At 40.9% G+C, this 21,114-nt stretch overlaps 1 protein-coding gene across 1 annotated transcript; it reads right to left on the bottom strand.

Moving 5' to 3' along the window:
* Positions 1-735: 735 nt before the first annotated feature.
* On the bottom strand, positions 736-20,300 carry nup153 (nucleoporin 153). The gene is made up of 22 exons (XM_042506237.2): positions 20,159-20,300; positions 15,548-15,773; positions 15,114-15,389; positions 14,154-14,293; positions 13,393-13,521; positions 12,273-12,389; positions 12,107-12,151; positions 11,881-11,934; positions 10,392-10,532; positions 10,230-10,282; positions 9,937-10,072; positions 9,457-9,618; positions 9,266-9,364; positions 8,331-8,415; positions 8,136-8,237; positions 7,398-8,048; positions 7,054-7,233; positions 5,285-6,289; positions 3,282-3,728; positions 2,895-3,113; positions 2,601-2,787; positions 736-2,389 (listed from the first exon to the last, which is right to left on the bottom strand). The coding sequence occupies exons 1-22, from the start codon at positions 20,285-20,287 to the stop codon at positions 2,302-2,304; spliced, it is 4,671 nt and encodes a 1,556-aa protein (XP_042362171.2). The 5' UTR covers positions 20,288-20,300; the 3' UTR covers positions 736-2,301.
* Between the last annotated feature and the right edge of the window lie 814 nt (positions 20,301-21,114).

Genomic DNA, 21,114 nt, shown 5'->3' with positions numbered 1-21,114 from the left:
AGAGGTTCCCGCAGCCTTCGAAGCAGTACAGCCAGGTTCTGCAACAGCTTCTTCCCAAAGGCCACAAGCCTGTTACACTCAATCAGTCAATGACCCCTCCATCCCCCTTCACACACCCACACAGGACTGCCTCATTGGACAGTGTAATATAAAAATACACAAAATACATAAAAATACACATATGCAATAATAACTTATATCCTATATAGTACTTTTATATGTAGTTTCTTGTGACACCTATTTATGTTTGCACTTTTTATGTAAATACTTGCTGTTTTTATCTGCACTACAGTCTTGCTGTTTTTATCCTGCATTATAATGAGCCAAATGCAACAAAATTTCAATCTGGTCTACACTGTAATGTGAGATTGAAAAGACAATAAACAAAAATGAATGTTAGTGAATCCACTATTCTGGTCAGTGTGACATTTATGCAACAAGCATTAGGTATAATAAAAGAAAAAAGAAACATGCTACCAATTATTTTGTAAAATCAGAAAAAAAAACAATTCATAAAATCCTATTCCTCTTTCTTAACATTTTTAAGACTTTTGAAAGACTTCAAATTAAGGCCTTATTTTTATATTAAGAAATTCAATAACTTTTTTAGACTTTTTTAGGATCCACGGGAACCCGGCAATAAAATGTGCACATATCTGTAATACATTAATATCAGCAAGCCAATTCATCTGCTGAGATCTAATCTGGCATGAAAAGATAAACACAAAACATGAGTAATTTTTATAGTTTTATTGATGGTAATTACCCATGGTTTTAATTTTATCACTCATCCAGTAATAATCATGGCTTTAAAATTAAACTGACTTCCTTATCATCCAAAGTCACCCTTGTCCATTTAAACACGCAATAGAAAAATATATACTTAATACTTTGTACAATACTGGTTTTGGTCCAAACAAAAGTGGATCAGAAAAGCCAATATACCTTTAGTCATTAAAGGCTCTCCAATTTGCATTTAAGCTCCTTTTAAATGGATTCGGGCAACTTTGAATATAAGAATTTACATAATAAATTCTAAAGACAAAAATGCTGAATGCGGAGTTGGTAACACAAAAAAATTCAACTTCACAGATTAAAAAAAAGAAAACATCACTATTTACATGTTTTTATAATAATATTCAAAGGCCAATTAAGAGAGAGAGAGAGAGAGAGAGAGAGAATAAAGAGGGAGAGGCAGAGAGAGGTAAAGGGAGAATGTAAGGACTCAGGATGAAGGAGGAAAGGAGAGAGAGACAAGACGGCACAAAAAGCAGAGTAGTGGAGCGAACCAGAGAGGTCAAAGAATCAAACATGTAACAGAGTTTGGAAACTATGCATTTACAAAGTCCTAAAGGAGTTGAACCTTGGCGTACGCCTCCGGCCCGGTCCGTCCTCCACAGTGCATGGATACGTTTTCCCCTCTCCCACCCTCACCCTCCTTCCTTCCTCCCCTTGTATTAGTTTTAACATTCATTTGCTTGCTCACCTGTGGCGGCGCTAACTAGCGGCCCAGGCGATAACTCTGTCGTTCAGTTTTCATACGCACACCGACACGCAACCTCAGCATGTACAAATGAACCAAACACACCTCAAGTCTGTACATAAGAGGGGGAGAAAAAAAACAAGCACGCTGCATTCACCACAAAGATTACACGCTCATCCCTGTACATACAGCACACTGCACTGACACCATGGCTACATCTCCAGTGGCATCTTCCTGTAAGAGGAGCAGTCTAAATAGTTTTTAGGATAACCACTGGAGATTCGCCGCACAGCTCTCACTACCTCTCTGCATATCACAGCTCATAACCTGATCACCCATACTAATTAATAAGATTTTGTGTACACTCGCAACTCTTTAGATTTTGCAGTTTTTGCCTTTGTAATTTTATTACAAAAAGTCATGCCTAAAGTCAAGCAGACATTTGCCGGTGTTGAAAATATAGATATGACTGTCTTGTTTCATCGTGTTGAGCAGGGGTCCTTGCTTGATTGTTGTTTTTTAAGTCAGTGTCATTGTTCAGTCAACAGTTTTTTTTGATGTGAAGTCCAGTGGGATTAGTCTCACATATTAACGGCTCGGGTCTATGTGTGAAAACCTCTGAATAATCAGCCCAGTCTACAGCTAAAACCCCCCCCCCCCCTCCTCCTGAGCACACAGTGGTGCCAGGCCTCCGCCCTTGTTCACACGTCAAGCAATATCAGTGTTTGCCTCGCTGACCTTCCAGGACTTGATTCAGCCTTCAGTGGGGATACAGTCAAGTCAAAGTCAATTCATCTAATAGTCGAGTCCACAGGGCCCTACTTCCTGCGCCGCACCGCTGTCTTGATCTTGCGCCCAGCAATCGCTTGCTGTCCAGCAGGAGAGGCGGTGAAGGATTTTGTTGACCTGGAAGAGCAAAATTACATTCTCATTAATATCAGCATCAAAACAAAACCGTCATAGCCCTTGTTTTAGATCTTTATTTCAGTTCAATAAAATATTTTTTACACCTAATTTTTGTTTCGTTTTAGTTAACAATAACAAGTTTTCTTATCACTTATTGTGTAATTCTCCAGTCTCTTGTTAACAAAACTGAAATTGCGGAAAAGCAACTTACCCAATGTTAAAAGCAGGGGGTTGTGAAAAGTTGAATCCACCACCAGCTGGTCCTGACTGGGGTGCGATGGAGGGGTTGGCAGGCGGGACAGGAGAAGGTGCTGAACCCGCTCCAAAGGTAAACACGCCTCCTGAGGTGTTGTTTGTGGCTCCAAATGCACTGGCTCCTCCAAACTGAAAGCCTCCACCTGATGAAAAGCAGGTTTGAACACACATTCATAAGATAAGGATCACAAGCCTTTAGCACAATGTACACCCTGAGAGGAAAAACGACTTTAGCATTACAGTCACCCACCTGGTGCAGAATTAGCAGCCGCCCCAAATACAGGAGTAGAGTTTGTCTGCTGTCCAAAGACAGGGGTGGCGTTTGGTTTGGCTCCGAAGGCTGGGGGCTGGGAAGGTGTGGCTGTGAAGGGAGATCCAAAGGATGAACCGAATGATGGAGTCTGGCTGGCCCCGAATCCACCAGAAGTGGCCGTGTTAAATGCAAATGGAGACGGAGCTGCAGATGGAGCTGTTGGTGAAAAAGAAAGAACCAAAGAAATCAATACATGTACGGATTCTAAATATAAAATAAATATTTAATAATATTGTATATGAATGTTTCATTGTTGTTGCTGAAGTCTCAAATGGACATCAAGATCATACTCATCTGAGACAAACGCCATTAACAAACACAGACCTGAAGATGAGGCAGCAGGGGGTGCTGCTGCTCCGAAGCCGAATGATGGAGCAGAAGCAGCAGCAGGAGGAGCAGCACTGGCAGGAGCACCGAAGATGAAGGGCTGAGCTGGGGCCGGGGCCGGAGTAGAGTTCAGAGGAGCAGCTGACGGGGCAGACGGCTGGCTGTCCTGACTCTGGCCGAAGACAAAGGCTGTAGCTGGAGGAGCGTCACTGGAGGTCGCAGCAGGCTGACCGAACATGAAAGTGCTGGGAGCTGCAGAGGGAGCGGGAGCCTGAGTGGAGGTGGTGCTGCTGCTGCTGCTGCTGCTGCTGCTGCTGCTGCTGCTGGTGGTGGTGCCGAACAGACTGGAGGTCGGGGCGGTGGATGACGAGGTGGTAGAGTCAATGGCACTGGTGGGATTAGTAGCCATAAAGGAAAATGCTGGTTTTGGAGCAACAGACGAATCTGTCAGGGGAAAATTAAGTTGATTAGGATGTGCAGTGAAGTGCAGTGGTTAAAGAACAGCCCTTCGATTTTGTATTTAAAAGTTTACTGGTGACAGAATATACTGGGGACATGCTTACTGTCCTCTTTGGCTAAGCAGAAGATATTTTTATCAAGGTTATATTAGGTTAAGCTTGAGGACAACACATTTTTATGTATTTTATATAAACCTGGGCATCTACTACTTTGTTTTTGACCCCTCTCCCAAATCTAACATTTATGAAAGTGCTAAATTGATGGAGTATTCAAATAGTTTTTGCTTAAATATTTTGACAATACTTGGAAAGTTTATGCTTTTCCTTATTTCTGTCAGATATATAATGTTACAATGTCTGATGTTCATAATCAACTTGGCCAAAAAGTTTCAAATACTGTTGTTACTGTACGTATAAGTAGTCTCTGTGAGCAAAAACCTCAAGCTTCACACTGTTCTGTATACGGTTTCCAAGATTTTTTTTCTGCTTTGGCTGCAAGCTGCAATCTGTTTACACAGATTTCGTAATATGATCATATGCTCCTGGCATACTACTGCAAGTGTTTGCTTTACTAAGCCTTCACTGCTACTTGTGGCTACATACAAATGTCATGGAAACTTGTAATCTTGGTTGCTGATGTTGTTAATTCTTCACAATTTTGCATCATATTCCCACTGGAACGTGCTGTTGTGAGAATTTGATTAAGAGCCTTTTACTGGTGATTTTACATAGAAGACAGCACCACTATTTATTATGGTGCAGAAACACCAAGAGCACAGATTTGGAAGACCTGGAGAAGCAATCCATCAGAGCAGATTGGGCTTCTTTGAGAGGGGGGGTTAGAGAGATAAATGCTTGCTGAAACAAGGGTCTCAGACATGGTGAATACAGGTGTTCCAGCACATCAACTGTTTTTAGAACACAAAGACATGTAAACATGTTCGAGCAGAAATCCAAAACACAAGAACCCTTAAAATGACCATAATAGATTCCCTTCAACTGGAACTGAGTCTCATTTGTTAGAGTTTTGGCAAGACTGTCCACATCTGCTGCAACTTTAACCTACTATACTTAACACTGCTGTTGCCCTATACAACACTTCAACAGACAGCTGGTGGGTTTACCTTAATTTCCCAATTTACTCTGGAAAGATTAATGCTCTTTTTTTAAACAAGCCTCATGAAAAATTCAAACTTGCTCACTATAACTTCAGTCTGATCTGTTAGCTTTTGAGCAGCTCCACTAGAGCATTTTTGGGGTTGGAGGCCTTCAAGGCCACCTCAGTCAAAAGAAAAATTTGACACAGATGAACTGATGGTTTAGGCATTTACAACAGGATGTTTGTGATGCTGTTGTGTCACCCAATTCTCATCAGCTATTTGGTGACTGAAACCAAGCGCAAACGGTACAAAAACCAAATTTTCCTTCATGGTAATGAGAATTTGAAAAAACTCACAAAAGAATAAATTCATCAAGGGATTATATATAAACAGAAGGTATGGCATTCACAAAATAATTACGACAGTCCAAACTTTCTCTCACCTGAAGCACTTTGTCCAAAGGTAAAAGAGGGCTTCGGGGCCTCTGCAGTAGATGCTTCGATCTTGTCTGCTGGCTTGCCAAAATTAAACGTGGGTGGAGGTTGTTCTGTTGGAGCACTAGGCTTGCTGAAGGAAAAACCTCCTGAGGTGGCCGGTGCTGGTGCAGCATCTGCATCTTTACTAGCAGCACCGAAGAGGAAGGCAGATGGAGCAGAGGAGGCTGCGGCTTCCTTCTTTTCCTCCGGCTTCCCAAAGGTAAACGTGGGAGCAGCTGGCTCTTTGTCAGCCTGCAAGGACCCAAACGTGGAGCCGCCTTGTGGCGTAGTGGTTGCCAAACTTGGCTCGCCTAGTCTCCCAAATACAGACCCAGTGGTGGTGGTTGCAGTGGTGGTTGAGTTGGTGTTTGTGGATGTGGTGTCATTTGATGCTGCACTGTCACTTTTCTCTTGAGAGGGAGCAGGAGAAATGAAACTAACAGAGGATGAGGTGGGTGTTTCTGATGTTTTCTCTTCAGGTTTCGAGAGTCCAAAGCTGAAGCCGCCCTTAGAGGAGTCTGTGCTAGATGATCCAGTTCCAAACGCTATACCACCGCTGGTTCCAAACTTAAACCCAGAACCTGCAGCAGGTTGGTCTGACTTTTTGTCATCACAAGAGGAAGTCCCAAATTTAAAGCCCTCGGATGAGCTGCCAAATTTGAACCCTGATGAGGCAGAATTGTCTTTAGAAGTGGTTTCTGATGAGGAGTTTCCAAATTGGACTCCAAATTTGAATCCACCTGACGATGTAGAGGAGGAGTCTGTCAATGAGCCCCCAAACTTGATTGAGGTACTGTCTGACGTGCCAAACTTAAAACCTCCAGATGCAGATCCTGATGTACTGTCAGATGTGCCAAACTTAAAACCTCCAGATCCAGATCCCGAGGTGCTGTCTGATGTACCAAACTTAAAACCTCCAGAACTAGAGCCTGAAGTCCCACCAGCTGATGAACCAAAAGACGAACCAAAAGCTGAAGAGAAACAAAGGATAAAACAAAATTCAAAAAACTTTCAAAGCATGGATTAAGTGCAGGTTGTTACAGTGCGATACCAGTATCCAACAATAACTGTTTTTCTGCACCTTACTTTCTCTGTAATAACAAACATTTTATTTTCATAAATGCTGCAGGGGTGACGTAAGGGACTATAAAGCAATTCTGCCCCTTTTCTCTCTCTTTTTTTTTTTTTTTTTTACTCAGAAGTAGAACTTTGGTCGTTCTCTGTCTGTGTGCGCGTCTGCTCATCTAGCAGTGATACTAGGCTATTACTAAAACAATATATAGAAAAGAAAAGAGACCAGATGCCAAAACTATTGCAGCAAATCATTGGTGCAGTGATAGTTTTGGCTCACTGGAGAACTTCCCTCCTTTGGGGTGCTTCCACTTCCTGTCTGAAGTTGAACCTCAGCAGAGCTTGTTGATGGGCTCAGAGCCCTGTCGCTGGCTTTTAGGCTTTGAAGCACTTCCAGCTCTCATCTCAACTTGCCCTGATCACCCAGACGTGCTCTCAGGTACTGACAATGCTACCGGTACTTGGTGCTACCAACGTAATACGGCTAGTACCCTCAAAAGTACTGGACAACCAACCAACAGGTTGTATAGCAATAGTCTCAGGTTTCTCTATTTTGACAGTGTAATGCGATGCAAAAAAATATGAAAATGTGAGCAACGTTTGGCGTTTGAGGTCATTTCCTTGTAAACTGTCGATGCAAAAACTTGTGGGCTGCTCTTGTTACCTTTGGGCTCCACGTTAGCTCCAGGTTTGGCTGTCTGACAGGCAACACACTGCACATCAGCAGCCTTATTTTGTACAAGACAGACGTCACACTCCCAGGCACCCTCAGGCTTCTTGAACATGTCTCCCAACCCAATCACTGGAGCACTGCTGGCTGAAGAAGAGGCTGCAGCTGAAGCTCCTGTGAGGATAAAAAAAAAGAAAGATGCTTCACTGAACTAAAAATTACTTTTAAGATGCTTTTAAATCAATGACAGTTAATGGATGTGAACTTTGAAAAACAAACCAAAGATTCAGTACATTGCAGAAATCAAATACCAACACTATCATGGTTGGACTCATTACCTGGTTTAGGGCTCGTGCAGGCCACACACTTTGTGTCCTCTGCCTTGTTTTCTACCAAACACGTGTCACACTCCCACGCACCCTCGGGCTTTTTGAACTTGTCGCCAAATCCAGTGAACCCTGTAGAAATGGGGGCTGTGGGTGTGGATACAGTCTTAACAGCTGAGAAGGCAGAAGGAAGAGTCAGTGAGGGTTTAAGCCCCGTCCCAGGTTTGGCCGTTTCACAGGCCACACATTTTACTGCATCAGGTTTGTTTATAACAAGACACGTATCACAGTCCCAAGTTCCTGCAGGTTGGGAGAACATTGTGCCAAAACCTGCTGTGGTTGTAGTGGTGGATGTGGTGCTCGTGCTGTTGCTGTCTGGCCCAGCCGAGGTGGCGGCTGACGGTTTACTGTCCATAAGTTTAGATGAGGAGGAGCTGGGCTGTGGGGCCATACAGCAAACACACTTGGTGTCTGATGGTTTGTTCTGCACCATGCAGACATCACAGCTCCAGCCTGGTGGGGCTTTGAACACATCTGCAAACCCTGTTGAAGAGAGGGAGGAGGTGGTTGTGGTGGTGGAGATGGGGGCTGTGGACTCTGTGGAGGTCTGCAGCAGAGCGTTGTCCGGGACTGGGGAAGTCTGAGCAACAGGAGAGGCAAAGCCTACACAAAAAGAGTAAAGGATTAAGACTGTGAACAATGTTGTAAACCATTTAAAACAAACACTGTAGATGTATAACTGATTCTAACCAGGTGCCTTGAGAAGATCCAGCACACTGCCCTGCTTCAGGGTCTTGGCTGGTTTGAAAGGTCCTTCAAAATCTTCTGTGCTTTTGCTTGTTGCTGACTTCACTGTAGAAAACACAAAAATAAAACGTGACCTCCAGTTCTTTCAGGAAATACACAAAATCAGCATCATGCCAACTGTATAAAAAACTCTCTCACCTGCTGCCACGATAGGAGAAGCCATCTTCCCGTTTGACATGGAGGGACCTAACATTGCTACAGGTGCACTGAAAGTGAATCCAGCCTACAAACAGGAAAAAAACAATTTCTATCAATGTTACTGTTGTAAACAGTTGCCTATCTAATTGATTAGCAATCATTATTGAAGGTTAACATATTTTTCAACCTGGACCCTATCTTCCCAAGTTTTTGTATCAGATTTAATGAAAGAGGTCCAGTATGGAGTGATACTGCTGCAGCTGGCAGCAGGAAAAGAGAATGTGATGTAAAGTTAATAGCCATTCACCCAGCGTCAATTTATATCCATTAAAACTATTTGATTTTGCCCCTGACAGGCTCAGATTATTATTTAAATCACCTGTGAACATTATGGAAAGGATTCCTAAAGAGATAAATTGTTGTTATTAAGAATAAGATCCTTTTGTTTAACCAAAAACAGCCCTGATATCCCTATCACCAAACCAACCAGACTTCATTTAAAAACCTCTATTCATCAATAAACACAGCTCATTTAAAGAAACAAAATAAAGATAAAACTCACAAAAAAATAGTTTGTCAAACTCCAGTTTGGTTGAAATAAAACTTTAAATTTACACCGATATATGCAGTCTCTACACACACTAAAATGACTGTTTATGTAAATGAAATCTGGTGGGTTTGATGCAATTTTAGCGCTGTGTCTGAGTAAAAAGAGAGGACATGCCTCTTTTTTAAAGATTTTTTGTGTGTTTTTGCCCAGCATTTCCCTCTCTAACAAAAGGTCTACTTTTGTAGCAATTGCCTATTAATATTACATTGCAGACAGTTTTACCAATACTGGACCAATTTAAAAAACTGTTGTCTCCAAATGGGAAAATGAGGTCCGGGTTGAAAAATACCAGAGTTAGCCTTTAAGAGACAAATGTTTTACTTACTGAGGGGGAAAAGGAAGGGGGACTAGCAGCAGTTGCTTTGACAATAGGGGAGGAAAATGTAAAAGGTACACAGGGAGGTGTTGAGGCCGTTGGTGGCTCCTGGAAAAAACACCCAACATGAAAATCAGTAAAATGCATAAATAATGTTAACCATTAGACTTTCAGTAGCATTGTAACAGAATGAGACAGACCTTATTTGTGACTGTTTCCTTAACTGGAGTCACGGGCGTGAGAGTTGGGGTAATGCTGATGGTGGTGGAAGTGGTGAGAGGTGGAAGAGGGGAGGAGAAGCTGAAAGTTGGCATGGTGCTGATGGGAAGTGAAATGGTTGGTAGGTCCGGTACCTCAGCCACCTAAATTAAAAAAAACAAAAAAACAAGCATGAATATCACTGTCTGCATTTTCCAAATACTGCATCTTTCAGACTGATAGTGTGATAAATCCAACCCATGATGACATCAATCTGAATGCACCATGGCACTGATCTGGATTTATGACCTTTCAGTCGACCACATCTGACATGGCCCTGATATAAACGTTTGAACACCTCTTTCTTACCACTTTTTTACAAAGCTGTGTGTGTATCAAATCGATTAAGTGAATAATGTACTTTGCTATTCATAGTGTTCATGGATACAGAGCCTTTAGATTTTCTGATGCAAAGCCTTTACCTCTTCCTCTTCAGGGCGTTTAGAGGAAGGCCGTGTACTGGTCCTCTCTCGCTTTATCTTGCCCCCTCCAGAGCCCACACTGCTGGCTGCAGGTGTGCTGGACAGAGGATAGGCTGAGCTACTGGAACCCATTGTGCTGGTAGTAGAGGAACAAACAGGAACAGGTTAAGTAAGTAAAGCAATATAACGTACAGAGAGCGTTGTGGCAGCCAAACAAAATAAAATGTGAGACCAAAAATAGGAATGTTTTGATTCAGTGTCTTGTCTCATCAATTCAGGTGACCCTGTTTTACCTTTGAGATGGACCTGCGGTTGCTTCAGGTGGTTGCGGTGATTGTCTTGTGGGCTAAGGAAACACAACAGCAACAAATTTAGCATCAAGTTTGAATTAGGCTCTGTTTTAATGTAGTGCAACAATGTTATGGACTAAAATAACACAGCAGTGAGTTTCTGACCGTCTCTCTTGGGGTCCTGTCCAGAGTTCGGCTCACTCCTCCAGGAGTCAAAGTAGGCCTGAAGGACACGGAGCGGTTTCCTGACACTGACACTGCAGCAGGAACCACAAGCTTCTGCACTGGTGGGAGGCTGGAATCCATCTGAATTACAGAAATAGTGGTACAGTATAGACAAAGGAGAAAAATTGGAATCAACTAAGACTAAACTTTTTGTGTTTGATATAGCTTATGTCTTCATTCCACAAAACTCACACCATTACATCTGCATACTACTTCTATTTAATGAACATGGCCATAGCAGTTTTCTCCTCCAAACTCCAACATGAAACTGTGTCCCAGAACGTAAACAGCAACATCTCTAGAGATTTGCAAAACAGAATCTATTCATTATTATGTCAAACTAAGGAGTGTGACACACTTTACCGCCCTACTGAAGTGTGTTGTCACTGTCGCAACGATTAATCGACTAGTTGTCAACTACTAAATTGATCGACAACTAATTTGCTAATCGATTAATAGGTTTGAGTAATTTTTCAAGAATGAGAAAAAAATCTCTGATTACAGTTTCTTGAAAATAACTATATTCTAGTTCTTTACCCAGTGACAATTAACAAAAAATCTTGGGCTTTTAGACAAATTAAGATATTTGAGGATGAGTGCCATTTTCTCGACCAAAGAACTAATTAAATAAGTGAGTAAATAACTAGTCAAATGACCACGGCAAACAATTCAATGTCCGCTCCATGACCTTCAAGGTTTTCTAAGGTAAAACCCCAAAGCTACAGTCTGCCTTGAAAGGCTCAGTTACACAGTGGGCTTTCTTGTTTTAGACCTGTGAGGGTCAATTCACCATTGTTAGGGTTTACAAAGCAGCTGTCGCAGCTGGGAATGCCTGACAGCTATTACTGAGGACAAGTCGGTCCAGAGCTGGCACGATTTAACAATGGACTACTCTTAACACACTTCACACGAATACGGGCACTTTCACGAGCCAAATACATCAGAGTCCAGTGCACTTTTACTCACAAGCACTTGAAAAGAACAACACACACACAACACACACACACACACACACACACACACACACACACACACACACACACACACACACACACACACACACACACACACACACACACACACACACAGTGGTGAACAGCTGTGTCTGAGCCGAGGAGAATCCTGTTAACTGGTGTAAACAAGGTCAACAGACAGTAGGACAGGAAATGACAGGAGGACACAACATAACAAGTGCTGCTGGGTTTGTACAATGACATCCCTGTTGATCACTAAGTCTTGTGCTAAACTGGACACACACTGGACAGAAGACACAGCTGAAGTTTGGTGGGTGTACACATGGTGTAAGTTAAAGGTCATACAGGGACAAACACTGTATGACGGTTATCAAAAAATCTATAAAAAAAAAAACAGGGCTACACACGTTTTTTTGCCAAACAAGGCATGAGGATATTTGAAAATCTGTACTTACACGTTTCTTTTTCGAGTGGAAAGGTGAAACATCTAGATTTGTGCCGTCCATTGACTGCAAAGGAAAAAAAACCCTCCTTTAACGACATTTGAGAATAATATTTCCATGCTTTTCTCATGTTTTGGTGTGTCTCATGTTTGGTGGCTCATAAAACATTAATGCACAAGAAAATGTATCAATGCAAATAAATGCTTGGAATATTTGTAAATATATTAAAAGCCCCTACTGCTGACAGGGGGGATGAAGCTGCTGCTGGGATTCTCCTGGCATCCTGTTGAGGAAAAATGAGAATTGCAAGGTTTACATTAACATGATCATTGGCAAAATGTCAATAATCACTTTGAGATGAAATTAAGTTTGTACAGAAGAGATGATGGCGTGTCCATACTTACAGCCAGCGGGCTCGACATGCGCTCCAAAGACTGCAGGATACGTCTGGCTGTGGCGCTGGTCACTCCACAGGGCTGAGCGCCAGCAGGCTTGACCTTGATCTGTCTCCTGACTGGGGCCTACGGGTAGATGAGTCCAATTAAATAAGTAATATTCACACTGCAGTCACATTCATAATATGATGCCAGTTAGGACTGGGACAGTGTAAACATTTTCAGACCAGTTTGACATTAAGTCAAACCCCAAACTGGTATACTGGATTTTGTCATTTGGTTTCGCACTTGACTCAACAGCCGCTCCCTATTGGAACAAAATGAAACTGTCTCCTAACAGCAAATGAGTGTCCAACTAATGTAGCACAATGTAGAGTTTGAAGCTCTCTGTCTACATAAATCTGTTAAATATGCATGTATTCTACGTCATCTACACCACTCACATGAATATCAGCCGTGCACTCAAGACTAGTGGCATAACGCCTTTAAAAGATGGTGAGTACTTTCTATCTTCTGATGTTTACACTTTCTAAAGAGAAACACGTTTTATTGTGGTATTTACTGGAAATGACATACAATGCAGCTGACAGTGAGTAGGTTGTTACTAGCGATGGTCATTTACCAGAAACTTTCAGTTCCCTTGCAATCTCTATTCAGCCAGTTGCCACCTTAGTCTTAGGCCACCCAACAAAATATGAATGAACTTTCTAGTAAACAAACACAAGGTGCACCGCTCTTCCCCCCTCCCACGTCTATTGAAATCTGATCTCCATGTTGCTCAGCAGTTAATTGCACACAGCCTGTAAGACACGAGTGACTCAGTTTGTCCGTTTGTAAACACAATATAAATATATATAAAATATATAATATAATAAATATAAATATAACCTGTTCAGCCTGCCTAAAATCAAAGAGGTCCAAGCTCATATACCAGACGGGACCAGCAAAACCAGAAATAGAGTTAACTCTAATGTTAGTGCTCACCCTGCAAAGGCTGCTATACTTTAATAACCAGAACACTTAATGTCAGTGCAGACTGGTTATAACTAATGTGTTAAACCTAACTTACCATATGAAGTTATTTATCAAAACTTTAAATTTCTAGACTGTACAGTTCTCACTAACTCACCTGGTATGGTGTTCCAGGACGAGTACGAGAGCTCCTGACTGCAGCTGCTCCACCGTACATGGTCTTCCCAGGGTAGAAGGGTGAATCTCCAAGCTGGCTAGAGTTTAGCACTGTGCTGTTTAATGATGACTGGAAGAGAGAAGGTTAAAATCAGATTACATTAGGATTGACATTGGAAGTGAAATTACTTGTGTATGTATAGCTGATGAATGGCATTCTCAAACATCAGCTCATTCATTTTTTACAGATATGCTTGAAATACTGGAATGCTGGGTTAAGTAGATAAACAAAACAGTGTCTAAAGTAAATCTGCAAAAACATCCTGCAATCTGTTTAATATTCATTAATATTTCAGTCTCATTTCCTTTAAAAAGCCAGCTGTTTTCTTCTGCTAATAAAGTCATGTCAAATATATTTTTTCTGAGAAGATGTAAATATATTACCATCCAATGGGGTTAAATATAGAGAAGTGTTGGCAGAAATCTGAGTGAGAATATCCACTAAAACCGTCTAGCTGTTATGATTTGGCTAGACTGAGTGTCTGGCAAGCTGCCATGAACATGAAAAGTAAACGTACATGTCACACAAGTTAAACAAGGTGCAACATGCAACACAACAGTGTCGATGTCTAATGTGATGAGTTGCTGAGGTGCTTTAGCTAGCTGTGCATATTCTGCAAATGCAATGTAACGACAAGACAAAACAACAGCGCAGCATTTGAGCCTTGAACAGGCTGTGTCAAAGTGGCTACTGATACTCACATTGGAGGACGTTCCAAATACAGACAGGTTAAAAGCAGGCCTTTTCATACTGGACTGGGCATGCTGAGGCCCAGAGTGTGTTCTGTCCGTCTCTGGGGACCAAAGTTGGGGAAGTGATGCTGTTTTGGAAGTGGGGACATCTGTATAGGAGATAAAAAAAACAAAGAAAGATATTTAAAAATTGTCAGACCATTTTAAAGATTCGTAACTTCATTTTACGTTAGTATATAGCCAAAAACAGCCTCTACCTGCTGCAACACTAACAGTTAACCAATTACACCTTAAAACTTCAGTTAATAGGCTTAGACAATTAAAAAAAAGATACTGGATCATCACACGGAAAGAGTGTATTTTTTTGCAAATAAACAAAATGAGCATTGCAGCAGACATTTTGACTTGTCATAGTAAGAGAAGCACAGGAGAAACTGATAACATTGACAATGTCTCAGTTCCATTAAGTGTGCTAGTAACGTATTCAAGGACCTTTGTTTTGTACACAGTTCTTTTCTTGCATTTGCGAAGTGAAAACAGGATGCAAAATAACATTTTGCAATAGATATAAAACATCTTCCAGAGTAAGGATGGGAATTAAGAACTGGTTCCAAATGGTCCTATTCATCGGAAGAAGCTATTTAATTCCTTGTATCAATGCTGAAATATCTTTTCTGTCAGTTGCAGATTTAAAAACGACAACTTCAAACTCATGCATCCCTTCTAAATACATTACTAAGAACCGGAATTGATCACGAGGACTTTCATTTATTTTCTTACAGTTACAAGGTGAGCTACATGACACAAAAAACTCCGGATATTTTGCCAACCTGTAGTTTCGAACCTCTAGCAGCCATAGACGGCAAAAATTTGCCTTTAGATTTTGACTCTGTACACCCCACATCTTTATGATTTGGAATGTTCCAACTATACCTATAGAGACTTTTTGCTTAAACGCTCTGCTTTTACCTTTGTCTGAGGCGCGGGAGGAGAAGCCGCTAGTGGTGGAGATGTTATCATCTTCGTGCTGCGAGAGGTTGTCCTTGATTTCTTTGACCAAGGAGAAACCCGTGGAAAAGGGTCCAGGAGCTGAGGAGGTGGAGGGTTGGGAGAAGAGGCTGCTGGAGGCCCCCAGGGTCGGGGAGGAGATATCCAGCGGGGCAAAGTGGAGGTGGGAACGACTCAGAGGAGGTCGAGAAAGCACATACTCCTGGAAGTTCAGAGACGCCCGGCTGGTTGAGGGCTCTGTGTGATTGAGATGGAAGTCACAGGTGAGCATGGTGGTATAGTTGACGACGGAAAAGAGCTGTCTCGCAGAAATATGTTTAGACCCAATTTGCATGCAAGGAATCTTCACGTTTATCTTCTGTATGAGATGTGCAAAGACCAACTGAGTCCCTCACCTGTGTTACTGGTGCTTGGCTCTGGTGAGTCACGTCCATCAAGGGGAGGAGGTCCCTCTTCGCTGCCATTTGGAGGAGGCGGAGGAGGTGGCTGGCAGTTCTGGTCCGTCCCCAGTACAGCCCCTCCTCCTTCAGGAGCGTCTTCATTCTTGAAGTATTTCTGCAGCCAGGAAGGAACGATGCTCTTAACTGTGTCTGTCACTCGACTGATGAGGCCTGACTGTTGCTGATAAAAACATGAGAGGGAGAGGAAGCCATGAACAGAGGGATGAAATGAGTGAGGGACACAGATGAATGCATAGAGACAACACAAAGTACCATGCACTCAGGCCATTATTTGTGGCCTCCTATTAGAAAATTCCCTTGAGAATCAGCATTGGATAAAAGTCAACGGGTGTAAAACAACACTGCATATAAAATATAAAATATATATATATATTTTGCTAGAGGAATCTTGCCAGTTCGTTTTTAAACTACAAACGCAGAGAACATAAAATGCCTATATGCATACTGTTCAAAAATATAATTAATTTGTGGCAAAGCAGTTCCACATAGTTTGTTTTTAAATCCTTTTTTGAATAATGTACAACAGCCGCACAAAATACAGCAATCTACACTGCCTTTTACTATTTGAATCGGCTGCACAGCCGCACTTGCAATCAGAAGCAGTTAGTCCTCCCCAGTGCAAAGCAAAACACAAGCTAAGTATGACAGTGTGAAACTGGGTCAGGCGCTGTGTATGCTTCTGTGAAGCTGTGACGCTGGTCTGCACTGTAGGTCTAGATGAATTCCACTCAATAAGGATGAGTCGTGCTTCCTACACCACATTTACAAACTAAGCAACAATTTCTAAGAATTAATTGTCTAAAAAAGTCCTTTTGTGAAAAAGAAATCAATAAGTTGGAACAATTAAGTGAAAAAGAGTCCTTTACATTTCCAGGTCTGGCTAATTGAAATATTACCTCTATTTCTGAATGGATTTGCAAAAGGAGTAATGTTGGCAGCACACTGTTTAAAAAGTTGTGAAAATGCCATTGCACTTTGTGCCTTGACCAAAATTTGCTCCAGTCGTTGAATATATCAGCATTATTAAATGCTTCATTACTCATGGTCTGTTTTATGAATTATGTCCCCAATGGATGGAGCAGTTTTGGAGTTGAAGTAGGAGAGGACGACATAGCCAGAAACAAAATCTAAAATCTATGAATGCATTGACGTGTTAAAGGAAAGGTGAATTGGACAGCAGAATATGACAGTTTGTTGGTGAATTTGGTGCTTGGTGCTTTGATAAATATGACAGGTTTTATTGATAAAACAATTTCTTTGGACCTTTGCTCGGTGATCAGAAATCAATGCTGAAAGAGCAAACACAGAAACACAGAGGAATATCATATGTGACTATATGATGCTGTGCATTTGGGAATTTGTAGTTTTTGCTGTAAACTAAACTGAATGTTATTTAAGACTGTATTCATTCTTGCACACTCAAATGCCCAAACATCATATATATTAATGTTATTCACTAATAAACGTCTCAGGTATCAAACATTTTAGACAACATCTGCCTATACCGATGACGTTCCAATATTATCATGCATCCCTGTTTTTAAAAAGCTGTTAGGGATCCTAACAAATAAACATAAACAAATGTGACTGTATTTAGAGGTCTTCAGAATATGGCTATGCTGTCCTGTGGTCTTGTGAAAGAAGGTAGATTTAGTGTGGGAAGGTTTAGATAAGGGCTAGCTAGCTGGTGTATCACTCCATGTGCATGCTGCCTAATCCACGGTCGCCTTCAACGCCTGATAAGAGCCATGTGTGCCTCTTCTCTGCTGCTTATCTACGAAATACACCTGTGGGCCACTCTGCAATTCAACCTTTGTACAAAACTTAAACTAGTCAAGAGCAAGTGTAATGCCCACCACGGTGCTGTTTTACTTAGCACTACATAGGCTATTGTTATAAGGATTTAAGGGTGCCTCATTTCTGCTGTTGACAGGGTCATGTGACTAAGTGACCTGTGGTTGACTGCCACTGCTCTTTCTAAAAGGTATCATACTGAACCAAAACACAGAATGATTTTGATTGTAAATGTAAATTGTATGTTTCGGTGCATCCAGCTTTTGACATAAACAAAGGTGATGAACATGTACTCTTACATCTGTTAGGATCTTTAAGTCAGCTGTATTATTACATTGTATCATGAAATGAGGTAAGTATTGGCAAGAAAGACTTCCATTCTTAACCAAGCAATCCCACACGCTGTGAGGTGAATCAAGGCAGCGATGGTGCAACATTACATGTCTTATCATGCTCTGTCTGCTTTTGAACCTGCAGTGTTGTGTAAATCGAGCTATTGAAGAAAAACGGAACCCATCTTTTAAGGACAACTGTACACAAAATTTGGATAATCATCATTTTTGGCTGACTTTAGCATACACACGTTTGTATGGACTGCAAAAACTTCCAACTTAATTGCCATTTACCCAAATATATCAGCATAAAAAGATGCTTTCATGAGTCCTATGTGGAATGAGATACTTTTCAGCTAACATTTGTATTTATTTAAACTAAATATAACAAGTTCACAAGTTCATGTTTTTCTGTTTATTTGTTGTTGGCATGGATGCATTTTTCCAGTCAATCTCTCTCTTTATTTCAACACTCGATCGAAATTATATATAATTCATAGTTAACATCTTATAATCAAAAATGCTGGTTGTTGATGAGGAGGCATATGGCGCAAAGAATTTAAAACTAATACTACATGCCAAGTCAGCAGCATTTATATGACAAATCAATGAAACCAATATTCACTGAGTTGACAACTGATTAGCTTCACTGAAGTACAATTATTATTACAGTGTAAAACATCAGTTCTGCACTAAATCACAACCTTTAGTTTTTAGTGATATGTAGTGCTTTCACTTTCAGTCTGATTTGAAAGGGTCTGAAGAGAAGGCAATGAAACGTGTTTTGGAAGCACTGAGCATACAGCTGGATACATGAGACTTGGACAACACTGCATGAGTTGTGTAAGAGTCTGTAAACAAATGTTTTGGTATAGTTGTTAAACTTTTTCCCTGTTTACTTTGATTAATCAACAATGTCTGGTATTTTTGGATTATTTGTTCACCTGAGGCATGAGAGAAAAATACATTTTTCTTCAAGGTAAGAGAAAAATTGATATATAAATGATCATTTTGGGGTGAAGTATTCCTATATAACAGCTTTAAAGCAAGACTGATTAAACTTAAGAATTATTTTAGGAGTCGTAGTTTTTGCTGCTGGTGAACTGTATCATGTTATACTGAATGATGTTTCTAGCATTTTTTTTAACCCAGTATGTATCAATGCAGGTAGACTAATAAGTCTGACACAGTGCAAAACCAAAAATGACTAACAAATACAAAATCTGAAAAAAATTGGACTAGTAAAGCTGTTTTGTATAAATTACTATATTAAAACTATGTGACTGTATAACTGACCTGGTTTTGAAACTTTATAAGCTTGCCTAAATTGTACACAGTATATCAGTGTATAACCAATGTGAGCCATAAACAATATATATCACACTAAATCTTGTTTACTAACTTTACATATTAAAATGAGCATAAATACTTGATGACATTTATCTGGTGTTAAGGATCGGCTGCTGATATAACTTTTAATTTTCAGTCTGTTGTCAAAGAAACACCCTAACATAATTTATACAGTAAGCTTTCCAGTTGCCTAGAAATACCCCCTACAGTCGGAGAATACACCAATAAACTGATTTAAATAACAACCTTTAGTTAATATTTCACTGGAATATTTTCCCTTATGACAAAATAGATCTACTCATCTGCCATGTATCAGTCAAGACACGTTTTGTCCACTGTTAACATTATGGAGCGAGTTTAAAGCCAACATTAGCTGATGTCCAGGCGGCAAGTGAATCCATTCAGGCAACCATGTGGGTTCCCAATCAGGCAATGCTTCCTGCGCAATTCAACTGGCTGAGATTTGGCTAACGTTTGCTAGCCTAACAGCCAAGATGATTCCCGACAGGCCACACACTCAATCTTAAAAATTGACCGTATGAACGGCGGCTAAACATTTCATTGGACGTGTATGATTTTGAACAAAACGACCACGTCACTATTGTGCAGGGTGTGATTGCTCTAAACTTAAGAACCGAGGACAACAATGCATTGCTCGCCAGTGCTAGCCTGCTAGCTAGCACTGGCTACATCAGCTAATACTTAGAATTCTACTTCCTTGCTTTCTGCTAACTTAGCTAGCAGCTAAGAACTCGCTAATAGAGCTAACGCTGGTCATCCCAAAGCGCCATTTGCGCGCTTGCACTTTACCAAATACTGGTTAACTACTCTAAATGGCTCACCGAGCCGTGATTTGACCTGTCAAGCCCGTCAGATTTTGCTAACATGAAAGCCAGCTCAGTAGCATTTCCTCAACATGCTAGCAGCGCGTGGAGGCCACGAGCGCTAACAGCAGGCCATGAAATGTCTCCCACACAAAACAATAACAACAGCTAAGACGTGACGGGACTGTAACAACCGCAACGTCCTCGACACAGGCTGTTAACACGAAAAGTTTCATACGTTTTACCTGTTTACTCTTGGCATAGGGTTTAGAGGCGATATGATATCTCCTGCTTCTAATTTTCCCTCCACCCGTGGCCGCCATGGCTCTTTCGTCTGGGTGTCTATCGGTGTTTCGGCGCCGGATAGCTGTCATCCAGCTCAGCGGCCACTCACCGAGGAACTATGGGAAATGTAGTAGCTGGACATAACAAAGAGGGTTGACAGGACTTTGTACCACATGGCTCTAACGTGAGGCTATTTTGTTTCATGTGACTGAAAATTATTTCAAAGCTAAGATTTGTGAATATGCTATTGTTTATATTAACAAAACGAAGCAAAATTTAGTTTTTTAGTAGAGCTGAAAAGATTACTCGGTCAGTCAATTAGTCAATCAATTAATTAATAAATAGTCAGGCAAAATGCCAGTGTGTTAATATAAGGAGTCCATATTTTTCCTTTAGTTTCAACATTTTAAATTGAACAGGATTTTAAACTGTTGCTGGGAGAAAAAAACATGATGTGGCCTTTGGCTTTGTAAATTTGTGATAGGCATTTTTTCACATCTGATACTTCAGAGACCAAACACTTAACTCATAAATTGTAAAAAAAAAAAAATCACTAGATGAAATAATAAGGAAAATTCTGATATGCTGCAGCATCATATTTGCCTTTATCAATTGAGTGAACCATAAAATCAGAGGGCATATTGAAGATAATGTGAGTCCTGGAAGTCATTGTAATATTTTGCAGAATTTTATCTCAGGTAGCAACAACACTTAACCATTATCCCAGTACACCATTCCTTTAGTACTACTGTAACATGAAGTGTATGTAATGTGAAGTATGCCTGAATCATATCACTTTGCGGTCTGTTTCATATATTAAGGACTGTTTGTTATTTATGAGGGGAGAGGGTGATGCAAAGCAGGGGAGGCACTACAGAATTTTTTTCAAGCACTGTGGAGAGAGTTAGATGCAATA

The sequence above is a fragment of the Plectropomus leopardus genome, chromosome 17, assembly GCF_026936395.1.
Source record: "Plectropomus leopardus strain MGB_pleo_1.0 chromosome 17, ASM2693639v1, whole genome shotgun sequence".
Lineage (NCBI taxonomy): Eukaryota > Metazoa > Chordata > Actinopteri > Perciformes > Serranidae > Plectropomus > Plectropomus leopardus.
The sequence above is the reverse complement of the archived record's forward strand: the minus strand, read 5'-3'. Positions and strand labels throughout refer to the sequence as shown.